A 15144-nucleotide genomic window follows, 5' to 3' on the forward strand; every position below is an offset into this window, starting at 1 on the left:
TATCAGTCACTGTGTAAGAGTAGGTGCCAGTGATAATGATGGCCAAATCAGCATTGATTGATTAATGAGAGGAAGGAAGGAAGGGGAGGATGATGAGCAGAAAGAAAGAAGAGTGAAGGGTTGACCCCTATCCCCTTCTGTCACGTAGATAAGAGTGTTGATGGAGATTCCCAGTGGACTCGGATAACCTTTAAGTAAAGGTGCAGCGTCACTAATCACAATGTCACTACTTTACTTTTGCTTTATTTAACAGTTGTGTTAGAGCTTCAATCCGCCTTCTATAATTATTAACTGAGCTGACGTGCTTTTAAACTTTTGATTGATGACTGATGAGTTTCGTTTCACAACATCAACGGTGAGCTGGAAGGAAATAAAAACCAAAGGGTTGAGTATTGAGTAAGACTATTTCATTTATTCATCAAAGTATTCAAGGGCAAATTAAATACCTGGCTTGTGTGTGTACGCTATATTAACAGGACAATGCTAAATTGGTTTAATGTCTTATTTTTGTGTTATTGTGCATCACAGACAACTCAAATGATCTACAATCAAACGTTAAATTATGTTTATTAAACTCTTTCCTCTTTATTTTGACGCTCAGGTTAATTTAAGCCAGTCTTCTATGAGTTCCGTTTTCGTTTTGTGCCAGTAGAGGGCGCAGTCACATTTGGTCTGACCCTACAGCAACGAGCGGTTCTCTCTTGGCAGTCCTCGTTGGCTGTGTGCAAGCCGGGCATCTGCCAAAAAGCTTCAGAAGCCTAAAGTTGATGTTTTACAGGCTCCAGAGGGGCATTTCAAAACCAGTATTTCAGTCTGTGAGGCAGATTTTCGCGTTACGCAACTCCCGAAAATTGACCTCCAAAATGGCATTTCAATATCCACAGGCTTACCGCGACGACGCCGTTGTAAGTACATTTAGCTAGCTAGCTAACTAGCCTAGCGAGCCGGGATGCTTAATCATCATGCTGTTTCATTCATTGGAGCTAGCGTCTGCTTTGTTGGGAGGCTAGTTAGCTTAGCCTGCTGTGACAACCCCCACACTGACTTTGTTGACAAAATGGGCAGCTAGCCATGACTTACTGATCTTACAGTTTTAAGCGTATTAGCAGCTATCGTTTCCTCTGCTGTTTGGCTAACGTTGCTAACTAACCTGTAGCCGGACGTGTAGCACGACTAACGTCAGCTAGCTGGTTCAGATTTTAAACCGCTGTCATCTCTTGTTTCACCTCTCAGATGGACTGCTATGCTGGCTCCAAAGTGCCAGATCCATACAGCTGGCTGGAGGACCCGGATAGTGAAAAGACACAGGTAACACACACACACACACACACACACACACACACACACACACACACACACAATATTGGTGCTGGGTGTGTCATGCAATTGCATATAAAGGCACTTAAAACCACCAGAAGCTTGTTTACATAGTGATCTGGATAACTTTGCAGAGCAAAACCTGGAGCCCACTTCAGTCTGGAACATTAACAATAAATCAGTGCATCTGCTTCTTGGAAGTGACCGCAGAGATTGTAATACATTGATGTGTTAAACCTCTGGGTGTTGCGTCCTTCTCCGCCAGGCCTTTGTCAGCGCTCAGAACAAGCTGACCCTGCCGTATTTAGAGCGCTGTGAGGTGCGAGACCTGTTCAAGGAGCGCATGACTGAGCTGTACGACTACCCAAAGTATAGCTGTCCCTTCAAGAGGGGGAACAGGTGAGTGGCAACACACGCATGTCGTAGCACTTCAATATGCAGCGTGTAACAGTGAATATGATTTGTACCTAACTTAACAATTCGCCCCTCGTTTTCAGGTACTTTCACTTCTACAACACAGGCCTTCAAAACCAGAGTGTGATGTACGTGCAGGAGAGCCTGGATGCTGAGCCCACGGTCTTCCTGGATCCAAACACATTTTCTGATGATGGAACCGTCGCCCTGCGAGGTGATAACGAAGCACTGTACTTCATTACTAGTTTTATTACTGAGTTGCTTTATTATTCTTCATGCTTTTTTGTAAATCTTCTGCTCTGCATTACATTATATATCTACAGTACGCATTTCATTGCTATGCCTTCGCCGAATGCTCTGGAGCAGATTCCCAGAATAGTTTCTTAGTGTGGTAATGATGACTGAATCATGAATCTGTAAGTTCTTCATGTCTATAAATAAGCCTGCTATTTATAGCATCCACACTGACAGCTGAACAAAGAGTGTCAACTTTCCCTGACGTCTTTTGCAAATGTTCTGTTTCTGTTCCTCCTGATGATTTCAAGGCTATGCATTCTCCGAGGATGGAGAATACCTGGCGTACGGCACCAGTGCCAGTGGTTCGGACTGGGTGGAGATCCGCTTCCTGCAGGTTGAAGGTGCCAAGCCTCTGGAAGACCGCCTGGAGCGAGTCAAGTTTAGCTGCATGTCCTGGACTCATGACGGAAAGGGACTTTTCTACAACTCCTACCCTAAGCAGGAGGGCAAGAGTGATGGTGAGGTTATGACAGTGTTGTTTCCGTTTTTGCCACCACTAGGGGGCGATGCTAAAAGTGAAATATGTTTGTCTCCTAGGTACTGAGACATCCACCAACCTGCACCAGAAGCTGTACTTCCACATTTTGGGGACGCCACAGTCTGAGGATGTGCTGTGTGCTGAATTTCCTGATTACCCCAAATGGATGGGTGGAGCTGAGGTATAGCAGATTGTTTTTGTTTTTTCTTGCTCCTAAAAATAAAAAACAAGTAAAGAATCCAGACAAACCTATATGTTAATTGATATTCAGGTTGGATTAAGTGATTGCATGTACATTGCAGGTATCAGACGATGGACGCTACGTGCTGCTGTCGATCAGGGAAGGTTGTGATCCGGTCAACAGACTGTGGTACTGTGACCTTGAGACCACTCCTGAGGGGATTACAGGTATGTTACACTTGTTTGTTTGTGTTTCTTGCTCTGTTTGCCTGCTGAAATGCTTGTTTTTTATCAACATTTCCAGTTGCATATCTATTGCATACTGATATCTATTGATATATAAGATTATATTTTCATCGTTCGATCCAAGAAGCTCTTCCTTGTTACTTACTTCACAGTCTTTTGTCTTTGTATTCATCTGTGCATGTTCAGTGCTCTCACCGTGCGAATGAAATACTCCTCTCATCATTAGGACTTTTGCCATGGGTGAAGCTAATCGATAACTTTGACGCCGAGTACGAGTACGTGACCAACGAGAGCACAGTGTTCACATTCAAGACCAACCTGGACGCCCCACGTTACCGCCTCATCAACATCGACTTTGCCTCTCCAGCTCGGAGCAACTGGAAAGAGCTCATCCCTCAACACGACAAGGATGTTATCGGTGAGCCGCTGCAATACTCGTATGACCCGCGCTATTAACATGTCCGGCAGGGTGTTAAAAAGTCACTAGAAAACCACATTTAAACTTCGTCTCTGATGTCATACCATGGCCATGTCTCCCCTTCAGTGTTCGCCACCTGTACATACTCCAGCTACCTGTTCGTCTGTTTCCTCCACGACGTAAAGAATGTGTTGAAAATGTACCGTCTGAGCTCGGGGGAGGAGCTGCGGACCTTCCCTCTTGATGTCGGCTCCGTGGTGGGTTTCACGGGACGGAAGAGGGACTCGGAGATCTTTTACTATTTCACCTCCTTCCTCTCTCCAGGTACGGGGTCACAGGCTGAAGAACTAACTAACAATGCTGTATAACATGATTGTTACTTAGTACCTTATGGTTTAATTTCTAGATCGCATGTATATTATTTATAACTAATTTGTTCCTTGTATGAGTCTGAAGGAAATATGCTACAGTAAAATCCATTTTCCCATCAAAGTGATTTAAAGCTTGTTGTACAAATGACATGACATCATGTTTTTCTCTGGCACCCAGCCGTCATTTACCACTGCGACCTGACCAAGGAACCCCTGCAGCCCCACATCTTCAGAGAGGTCACAGTCAAAGGCTTCAGCCCCTCGGACTACCAGACCACGCAGGTAACAGGAAGATTTCAGTGTTTAATTTAGTTTGTGTTCATGGTCTCTAGCAAGAAATCCTTTCCATGTTCCTTCCTGATAACTGAAGAAGTAGACGTGTTAAAGTCTAAAGTCACAAAGGCAGTTGAGCTTTGGAGGTACAAAATAAGATTTATTGTTATATTCCTACTGAGGATATAAGACTCTTTGTCCTCTCCTTCCATCTGACTCAGACACAAGGACAGATGAAGAGTCAAGAATAGCTGTACTATAACACTGATAGAAATAATGTATGTGCTAATACTTCTTCAGTGCTGCCGTATGGGTCTAAGATATCCATTCTCTTTTTATTCCTGGCTCAGTTTCAGTCCTGTTTCTATTCTTTCTCCATGTTTTTGCCAGATCTTCTATCCCTCCAAGGATGGCACTCAAATCCCCATGTTCATCGTTCACAAGAAAGGCATCAAACTGGACGGCTCCCATCCAGGTTTTCTATACGGCTACGGTGGTTTTAACATTTCCATCACACCGAGCTACAGCGTCTCCCGACTCATCTTCGTCAGACACCTGGGCGGAGTCCTGGCTGTTGCCAACATTCGAGGAGGAGGAGAGTACGGGGAGACCTGGCACAAAGGTGAGGCGAATTGGGATCATTCTCCTCATTTGTTGGTACCGGAGAAAACCCCTTCATTTGCATTGTACTGTGTTTTTTCCCCTTTTTAGCTGGCATGTTGGGCAACAAGCAGAACTGCTTCACAGACTTCCAGTGTGCGGCTGAATATCTCGTCAAAGAGGGATACACTTCTCCTTCCAAGCTGACCATAAACGGAGGCTCTAACGGCGGCCTGCTTGTAGGTATGTATGCCATCGAAGCCTTGAACAGTTTCGGCTGCACAGTCGCTAGCGTGTTTCTGAGTGTGTGTGCTTCCTCTCTCAGCGGCCTGCGTCAACCAGCGGCCCGAGCTGTTCGGCTGTGCCGTCGCTCAGGTCGGCGTCATGGACATGCTGAAGTTCCACAAGTTCACCATTGGCCACGCCTGGACCACGGACTTTGGCTGTTCTGAAGACAAAGAGCAGTTTGACTGGCTCATCAAGTGAGTAAATAATGATTTACCAGCAGACCCCGATGATGGTCTGAACACAACATGTACATATACTATTGCTGCTACTTTAGATTTATACCAATTCAATATTAAACCAAGCTGGAAACATTTTGTCAAGGCTGTTCACTAAACAGTGACCGATCTCAACAACAAAAAAACATTAGAGCTGAAATGATTAGTGGGAGCCTCCATTGTCTAAATAAGTCCATAAACTGTCAAAGATCCTGAGATTCTTATTATCAAAACACAAATCCTTAACTTATTTCTAGGTTATTACTTTGATCTAACCTGAAATAATTGCACAAGTCCAAGAAAAGTTAAATGTTGTATTTGTGCCAATAATTGATAATTGATACCATTTTATTATGTTTTTGTTGTTTAATTTGTCAAAACAGGCAAAAGTCTTTTCTAAATAAGTCCACTTTGTGATTTGTTGAGGAATATAAAAATATTTGAAAACACAAACTTGTACATTCATATCTGTAATCTCCTAGGTCTCAATAGCTATTTTAATTTAGTCTCCACTCCTGTTACATGCTAAAACTCAGATTTTTATTTTGAAAAGACAAACATATTTCTACTTCAAAATTAGAAATGTGCTACAAATGTGTGCCCAAACACCAAAATTCCCATTATTCTGCAGCAGGCTCTGCCAGTCTGCTCGCCTCGGCTCTGGTTCCAACATACAGGTTGATTATATTTTCTAACACTTGTGCTAATATCTGAACTCCGTACCTTCCCGCTGCCCCTCTTCACCAGATACTCCCCGCTCCATAACATCCGCATCCCAGAAGGCAACGGGGTCCAGTACCCTGCGGTGCTCCTGCTGACAGGGGACCACGATGACCGGGTGGTGCCCCTCCACTCCCTCAAATACATCGCCACCCTGCAACACATCGTCGGCCGCAGCCCCAAGCAGACGAACCCTCTGTTCATTCTCGTGGACACAAAGTCGGGCCACGGTGCCGGCAAGCCCACCAGCAAGGTCATCCAGGAGGTGGCCGACACCTACGCCTTCATCGCTCGCTGTCTCAACATCTCCTGGGTCAAATAAGCTGCCTGTGTTTAGTATGTTTGTTTTTCCTCCTTTACTTATATCATCTTTTGGAATACTGCTCTCACCAACGGTCCACACTTCCTTTTATAACTTCAGATCAACACTGTACCGGATCTTTTATCTCTCAATTTCCACCGCCACCATAACTTCTTTTAGAAAAACTTTTATTTTTGACTATCTGTTCATCTATTTCTTTTTTTTTTTTTTTTTGTCCCTCCCTCTCCTTCTTAGTGTGAGCATGTTACAGACTCATCGGCCCCCGGCGGCACCTGCACACTACCATAAGCCAACAAGCAGCACTCAGTTAATGTATCCCCTCCAGTAGCCCATGTTTGTAGTCCTGAAACGAAGAATGACTACATTATCAGCGATGACTGTGTAAAGGGCGTACCTTCACCGTTACAGAAATCAGCCAGCCAGTAAACAGTCATGAGGTCAAAGTGGCAAAAGTTTATTTGAAGGTCGTTTCGGCGTCCTCTGGGTGCTTCAACGTGATGCATATTATTTATTTTGACGTTTCTGCGCAGAATGGAGGCTTTCATGACTCCAGCGTGTGTGTGCGTGTGTGCGCGTGTGTGTGTGCGTGTGCGTGTGTGTGTGTGTGTGTGTGTGTGTCCCCATATTTCTTTCAGACTGATGATGATTTCTACCTCTTGACATGTGCTGGTTGTTTGCCTTTTAAAGGGAACAGAACACAATGCCACAACTACAATAAACAACTTTTTAAACGGTGATTTCTCATGCCCATTTATTCTCTTATAAACAATCATCGAGTTATTATTATTATTAACATGGTTGAACCACATTTATCTCATGATAGTGCTGCTTGAGCTTCAATAAACACTTGAGAACTGGATCAGTGATGTCCCCGTTTATTGACAAGAATTGGGGGGAGGGTGGGGGCTGAAACTGTTAAGTATCTGAATATGCTCCTTGATTCCAAAAATTAAACAACAAAAAAAGCTGGTGGGATCAAGTAGGGTTGCATTTAATAAATATTTCTAACTAAACTGAAATTAGCTAGAGAAAAATAATTTCCCCCAAATATCTGCAGAGACTAGAACAAATGAAGTGACATTTTTTCTCTGGCACCCAGCCATCATTTACCACCGCGCCCTGACTAAGGAACCCCTGCAGCCCCACACCGCCAAAGGCTTCAGCCCTTCGGACTACCAGACCACCCAGGTAATAAGAACATTTCTGTGTTTCAGTTAGTTTGTGTCCATGATTTCTAGCAAGAAATCCTTTACATGTTCCTTCCTGTAAACTGAAGAAGTAGATGTGATAAAGTCTAAAGTCAGAAATGTTTCCGTTTGCTTCTGCCTGAATGCCACCATGTTACAGTGCTTGATGTACGAATATATTTGTTGAGAAAAATCAGCTAAAGTGTGAGATTAATATATATTTATATATATATAAAATGTAAAATAAAATCACTGCTTCCATATGTCTCTCGTTCCCTCTTCATTCCTCTCCCCGTTTCCAGTCCTGCTCTTCCGCCAGGGGGCAGTCACTCTGAAAATGATCAACACGTGCAACAGGAGCAGAGAATGAGGGTGGTCTGACGGAGGGCCCCATGTGGATTACTCAACATATATGTTTCATGTTCAAGAACGAACTCTGGTGTCCTACGATCTTTATGGAGGGAGTTTGATGGTGAAGTCCCCCCTTTTTTCTCCCAACTAACTCCAAGCAGAAATTATATTAATCACAACACACAATAAAGTGGACAAACTTTTATTTTTCATGAATTTTACATAAATTTTTATTCATTAAAAATGCACAACCTTCTGTTCTTTTTTTTGTTTGATAACTTAAATCAAACCTAAAAATTATGTTAAATTTTGTAACTGCATGATTTAGAAAACAGAAAGTAATTTGAAAACAAAATGATTAAACCTACCTTTTAAATGTACTCAAAGGTCATATTTTCTCTCATTTCTTTGCTTTCGTTTTCGTCAATCACTTAAGGCAGCCTGGGAAGGCTGTTAAGCCTTAACTGCTGTGGACAACTACAGCAGAAACCTTTAAAAGAGAATTCAGGAGGATAAACTGTCAAAGATCCTGAGATTCTTATTATCAAAACACAAATCCTTAACTTATTTCTAGGTTATTACTTTGATATAACCTCAAATAATTGCACAAGTCCAGGAAAAGTTAAATGTTGTGTGTGTGTGTGTGTGTGTGTGTGTGTATATACTGTATATATATATATATATATATATATATATATACTGTATATATATACTGTATATATACTGTATATATATATATATATATTTCAACTAAATTAAATTGGGATTTGATGAATTTGATGAAAGTATTCAGATTCTTCAGTTCCACATAATTAAAGTCATATATTTGCCAAACCTGTAAATCTAAAAGTGCCTTTTCCTCTGCAAGATATTCAAACAGAAAAGCCCTGAAAACTGAAGCCAGACACAAGTTAATTAACTTTCTTCCTAAATAATGACTAAATTATTTATCTTCTTGAACATTTCAGCTCTGGGATATTAATCCACTTGATCCCCAACTTCTTTGGGACTCCTTGACCAATTTTCAGAGTAAATGAATGGAATAAAAGCTAAGTGAAGTAAATCATATTTACAGTCAAACATTTGATAAACAAATAAAATAAAAATAGATTGATATATTCAAGTTTTATATCATAGCCCACAAGTGAACAATTCAAAGTCTTGATAGATTATTTTAAACACATGGTATAAATGATGTATAATAAATACAATTAATAAATAATTTCCCTGTCAATAAGCAACATGAAGACAGTTTGATAAGTAACATACAGGCTACATAATACTGTGTAGTTTGATTACTTCCTCAGTGATCATAAAGAATGAGAATAAAGAGGAAAATCAGGAGAATGCTTCTGAATCATTTCATAACGAAACATGTTTGTATCTACATAAATGTTTCGTTATGAAACATGTATAAACATGCGTGCACGAGAAAGTAATAAACCACCAGGGGGCGCTTGGCAGTCCTGTGAAACCGAGTAATAGTAGTAGAAGAAGGCCTAGAGAGTGCAGATTAAAGTGCAGGCTTTTAAAAAGCGAAACCCTGAACCGAAGCTGGTGGCCCAATAGTCTACAAACCACCGGTCACTCGACTCCGGTTGTTATTGGCTGCCAATATTATCCATAATTAATTACGTTTAAACACATTCGATATAGATTGCGTGATATTCTTATCAATTTGTGTCAGAGGAGTCTCGTGAAGCTTCTGGAACGGCTCCTCATTTCTGATTGGATGACGCTTTTGAAGACGTTATAAAATACCCAATGAGCACACACCTGTGACCGTGCTGAAATATTAATGCGCCAAACGGAAATCGTTGCACAGGCATGGCTGAGGGGGGACTATATTACTCGGCGGAGGAGCAGTAGTTAAATAACTCCCGCCCGAATATCAAGATTATTGCTATAACGGTTGTAATGTTATTCTTGTGTTTTATGTAGTTTAAATACTCAGCCTAAAGGGCAAATATTCAGCTGGATTTAACTTTTTTTTTTTTTTTTTTAGTTTCCCTGTCAATCAAGTATCGTGGGAACAAGAAAATCCCACCCAGGTTAGCCAAGTTGAGCGGGCTCTTAACTCCTTCTTATTGAAAGATCCAGAAATATTTACACATACAGCACTGATTTAGAAAGGTAAGGCAGGGGGTGGGGTTGGATTTTTGGTTGAAATTATGCTACAAAAAAAAAAAGAAGCTGAACCGTTGGATGTCTTCCAGCGACTTAAGTCCCTGCTGTGTTATTTTAATTGATTAAATCCACCTCGAATCCTCTCTTTTTCAACGTTTAGGCCAGAATCGTGCAGCCGATGGATGGCGCTATTTATTTCTTGCACCAATCAGCTCCCAATCACTGATCCGGGAACAGTTTGCTTGCAGCCTTCTGCTCATTGAGAACGCAAGGCCGAGTGTGTGGAACAGCGGATGTCAGATCAGTGAAGGGCTGGTGTTGATGATTGACAGTATTCCATTAAGGTATGAGATTCAGTTCAGGGTTGTCTTTTATGTGTGTTCAGGTGAAATAACGGATGCTCTCGGGTAAATCTGAAGGGTTTTAATGGATTTGGAAGTTGAATGGTGCTTGTAAACAAGCTGGGTGGGGGGATGTGAAGTATGGATCTTTATCAACAGGAGAGAAAGGGGGTGGGGGAAGGCTGGGAGCCTGATGGGGGGGGGAGGCCAAGACATGCCACATGGTTTGAAGAGCCATGGCGAAGCTCTGAGACATGCAGAGGATCTTTGGGTTTTGACTTACATTTTCTCGACTATTTGGGAGGATACTGTGTTAGTGTGAATGCAAAAAGAAGCGGCAGACTGACCGACACACGTCTCCGAGATCAATGGCAGCCTTTGGTGGGGAAACTGGTATCTGATCATGAAAAAGGTCCCTCATCCATGGATCACTTTGGAGCTGATTCCCCGGCTGTGCGCCACAGACTCCCAGGAATCTGTTGGTGACCAAAAAAAAAAGAAAAAAGCTCCAAAAAATCTGCCTGCCCTCTCACGCCGCGTGCAGCTTGTGTTACAGTGTATAAAATATTCATCCATGGAAAATCTCTTTGATTCCAGCCGGTCACTTGGCTTCAGCCTCCAGGTTAAAGTCAGCCCAAACATGTAATTCAAACTGGAGCGTCGGCAGACCTGCAGCTCCTCTACATCCATCCAGTCCGTCACAGGGACGCCGGGAGACGCGCTCGTCCATCTCGTCCATTAACGGGACACACAAAAAAGCAAAAACACAGGAAGATGTCCGCTCCTTCTCCTACAGGTGAGTCGCTTTTTAATTTATAAGCAAAGAAAGTCTCCATGAGAGGATGTGGTGTTGTGTTGCAGCCCAGCTTTGCCACCGTGAAAGCTGCGTGAGCTGCTTTTCACTGACCTGAGATGACCGACTTGTTCACAACTTGGACAAAGTGACGGATCGCCTCTTTTATTGAACCCATTCAATGAAGTTACGGGGTTTAAAATGCGGGTACGAGCCGGGATCGAAGCCGATGGAGATAAATAAGGAAACTAAATGCAAAGTGATTAAAACGAAGAGATTAAAAAAATAAAAAACAGCAACAACCCTTTAAGTTCTGCCGGCTTGGACTCATTCTAACAATTACCTCGGTCTTTCGATGGGGAAAAAAGCATCGATCACCAGATCAGAAGTCTATCACAGGCTATATTTAGGTGATCGATACATGGTGGAGCACTTTAGAGAGGGTAAATAGTAGGAAGAGGCAAACAAAATCCGAACGACCCGCCGGATCCGAGCAGAAAAAGAACCCCCCCAAAATAAAAACAGTGAATTGGAGAAGTGTAAGCGGATATTTGGTTCCATTGTGCGCAGTTTTTGGCGCACCGGCTGCAGAGGCGCTTCTTCTCCAAGCCCCCCCCCCCCCCCCCCCTCTCGCTCTCTGACGTCACCAAGGTTTCATTCACATATTTTCACCCTGTTTACTCCTGCAGGATGAGATTTTTGTAAGAAAAAAAATACTTAATACCCACGTGATTTAACCCCACAAAAAGTCCACATCCGTATTTCTTCTCCCACCGAAACCTGAATGTAAAATCTCCCTGATGAGATGGTAACAAATCCTCCTCGGGCTTCTGTGATTGTGTCTGATTTAAAGTCTTTATTTAATTAGCCAACATATATATTAAATCGTTTTTATTTGATTAATGATTGCCCGAATGGTAATTTCGCTAAATGAAGGGAGATAATGAAGAAAAAGCCCCACAAGTTTTTGGATTACTTTTGTGTTAAAGTGTGGAGCACATGGCACAGGTGCGCCTTTGTGAGACTTATGCATTTTTTTTCGTTGAGGCAAAATATCCGTTAACGAAATCTATAGATATATCGACTGAAGAACTTAATTGAAATGAAAAAAAAAAAAAAAATCTTCTTCTTTTACAGAGATGTTGGCAAAAATCTTCAAGAATGTGATTTTCAAACTAAATGAGGAATTTCAAACGAACAAAACTATTTAGAGAATAATCACTTTGGTGTAAAAGCTCTCTAAATGCTCTCCAGTGTTTGAAAAATCACCCTGAAAGTAGATGACCTGCATTGCCAACAGTGTTTACACTTCCTTGCTATATATATATTTAAAAAGGGGAGGATTGGTGGCTGGAATGCATGAAGTAAACGACAAAAAAAATAACCCCTTCAGTAAAAAAGAAAGGAGAAAAGGGGAAAGACGAACTCAATGAACCCTTTTGAACTGCATTGACAGCAGCAGGGTAAAGGCAAATTTCCTCTGGGAGCCTTCAGGGTGAGGAGTGGGGGTTGGGTGGGGTTAGCTGGGGTGATGGAGTCCAAAGTCTGCCTCGGAAAGTTGGTATTCAAACAGCTCAGGAATCTGCTCGTGCTCGCGTGGTAAAATGCTCCCAACTATCTGTTTTGGTCCAAATAAGTAATCGCTTCAAAGTTGGACTGATTTCACTTTGTAGACATTTGGCTTAAAGGCTCTTCAAGTCCACTTTCTTTAGCACATTACTTTGAAAAGTGGGTTTAAAAAGCAATCTTGTGTAGAGGTTGATTTTAAAAAGTTGGATATACTTTATTTAGTTGGTGTTCCCTGCAGCCAACCATCGCCTCCATCAGCAAACATCAGAAACACGTTATTTTTCCTTTCTCTTATTTTTAAACAAGTCTTTAAGCTGGAAGACCCCACATGTTGATCTGGCAGTTTGATTGAGACTGACTGTGAAAACACCGGGGGATCTTAGCATTATGCATATATTATGCCTGAAACGTATTTAATAAATATATTAAAATGGACCAAACAAAAGAGTACTTACACACTCTCTTGACTGAATCTAACTCTCATTCATCCCAACAGAGTTTCATATCACCTTGAAAGTGTTTGGTCGAGTCCGTTGTTTTTGTTGCAAAAAAGCAATGAACCTTAATTTTTATGATATTAATCAACGCCAAGTTACATTTCCATTTTTTTTCCATTTGACTTAACATAAAAACAAAATCTCATTGTAATCTTTCACCCCACCGTAACCAACTTTACATGCATTTATTATTAAAGTTTGTTTAAAAACATTTGATCAAAAGTGTGACAACTGGAGCTTAAAAATGGGCCAATTCATGGGAATAATTGCAAGACTTCATATGAAGGTAGTCTTCTTGACAAGCATGCATGTGGGAAACAAAGATTCATCTGAAGCTCAAACATGTTATTAAACAAATGTATGCTGCAGCATAAAGGCAAATAAAAAAGCAGCAAAAGTGTGACTTCTCGTTGGTGTTGATTATAAGAACAACAACTAATTAATAGAAGTTGAGTTTTCAGTAAAAGAAAGACCAGTTCTACTTCAAATATGAATTCCCTAACTTTTTTTGCAGAACTTAATATGAGAAATGACCCCCTTTTATAAATGTATTTCTACACAAATAGAAATGAGAAAAAAGATTGATGACAAGTTTTGAAAACAATCAGCATAAAGGTAAATAAAAACCAGCCAAACTTCAGTGATGATAATAGGATGGATGTAAAGTAAATAAAATGGTATTTTTTGGAGGTTTCTATTTAGTTTGATGTACTCTCCCCCCCCCCCCTACAAAAAAAAGTTTGAATGGCAAATAAAAAAGGTTGTTAAGAGGAAGACTTTTATTTAGTGTTCATTAAAAGAAAAACAACAATTTAAACCAAAGAAGTTGGTCTAAAATTAACACAAAAATGCTACTTTAAGTTTCTGTGCTGTTCTCCTGAAATAAAAATAATAAAATAAATAAAAGTGTTAAAACAACCTTATCCTGCAGCATAAAGACAATTAAAACGGACTCCAACATGTAACTTCTAGCTGTTGATTATCTAAAAAACAAATGTAATGTATATTTTCAGTCTAATAAAGTTTCAGGGAGTTTAAAACACCCTGTCTTGGAGTTATTTCCCCTTCATTTCACGTTAAAACAAATGTTCTCAGCCAAATAAAGGTGTTCACATTGAGTTAAGGTGTCTTTTAAATCTCTGCTAATCTCTGTTTTAGTATTTCAGTCGCTTCCTTTGACTAACAGGCACGCCCGAGCCACCCATATCTAAATTATTCCTGGTCATTAGCTTGCACACATGTCAGTGAGCTGCACTACGGGGATTTCCACTGACTTGTCCTAATCAGAAAGGTCCTGTCAGGATATGAGTGAGTGGATAACATCTGACACTGGTATCCAACCCTGTGACCCAAACAGTAATTCTATGGCCACTGCGGAGGCCTCCTCTACCAGCATCTTCAAAAACAGGCCTTTGGCGCGGGGGCTGGGACGGACGGATTGGGGGCAGGGGTAAAACTGGTGAATTCCGGAGGGTGGGCTCTTCAGCCCCGGTGGGTGGAGATGGGCTTGTTGTTGTTTCATTCCTCCAACGTGTTTTTCCCCTCCTCTCTGCACGTATATACCCGGGAATAACCCCCTTTGGAGAAATGTCCCACCAGGGAGATAAGAGGGGAAGTTTCTCAATGGACGTAGTATTTTTCAGGCTCATTGTTATCGCTCTGCTGCGTGGCCTTGGGTAACCGCAGCTTTTACTCCCCTGCACGCTGTTTGTCTCGTACTGGTGGCCATGAAGTGGAACGTGAATGTGCAGCCGGGGTTGGATTGGAGAAACATTTGATCCATGTTACATTTTTGTTGGAATAGATGCATTTGTATGATGTATACATCAATTCAAGTAATAAGCAACAATCCAGTATGTATCAAACTGACAGTCATGTTATGTGAAGGTAAAAGGTGTCTTGTAAAAAAAAAAGTTTTTCCCATTATAAGACTAATATTCTCAGTTTTACTTATGATCTAATGTAGTGAAAGTAAAATGGTCGGCACTCAAAAATGAGTCTTCGCAAACCGGACCTTCATTTAATCATCACTTTGTGCATCACTGCAAGTATCTCTGTAGAAGCTTCTGAGACGTGTCTGTTGGCCTGAGGCTTGATTTTTTTTTTTTCTACTGACAACTGAACACATCAGTTTTCAGGT

The 15144-nt window shown here is 41.3% G+C and overlaps 1 protein-coding gene across 2 annotated transcripts; it reads left to right on the forward strand.

Annotated features, from left to right (window-relative positions):
- The first annotated feature begins 724 nt into the window (after positions 1 to 724).
- prep (prolyl endopeptidase) lies at positions 725 to 6874 on the forward strand. 2 transcript variants are annotated; one of them, XM_084030411.1, is made up of 15 exons: positions 725 to 905; positions 1234 to 1308; positions 1583 to 1716; positions 1815 to 1945; positions 2277 to 2486; positions 2566 to 2687; positions 2809 to 2914; positions 3159 to 3350; positions 3477 to 3674; positions 3900 to 4003; positions 4385 to 4616; positions 4706 to 4837; positions 4920 to 5076; positions 5845 to 6153; positions 6374 to 6874. In XM_084030411.1, the coding sequence occupies exons 1-14, from the start codon at positions 768 to 770 to the stop codon at positions 6137 to 6139; spliced, it is 2226 nt and encodes a 741-aa protein (XP_083886537.1). In that variant the 5' UTR covers positions 725 to 767; the 3' UTR covers positions 6140 to 6153; positions 6374 to 6874. The 2 variants fall into 2 exon arrangements, with proteins under 2 accessions (XP_083886537.1, XP_083886536.1); XM_084030410.1 differs by having other exon boundaries at positions 5845 to 6874.
- Positions 6875 to 15144: the final 8270 nt, after the last annotated feature.

Source organism: Eutrigla gurnardus (assembly GCF_963514095.1).
Source record: "Eutrigla gurnardus genome assembly, chromosome: 16".
NCBI classification, from domain to species: Eukaryota; Metazoa; Chordata; class Actinopteri; order Perciformes; family Triglidae; genus Eutrigla; species Eutrigla gurnardus.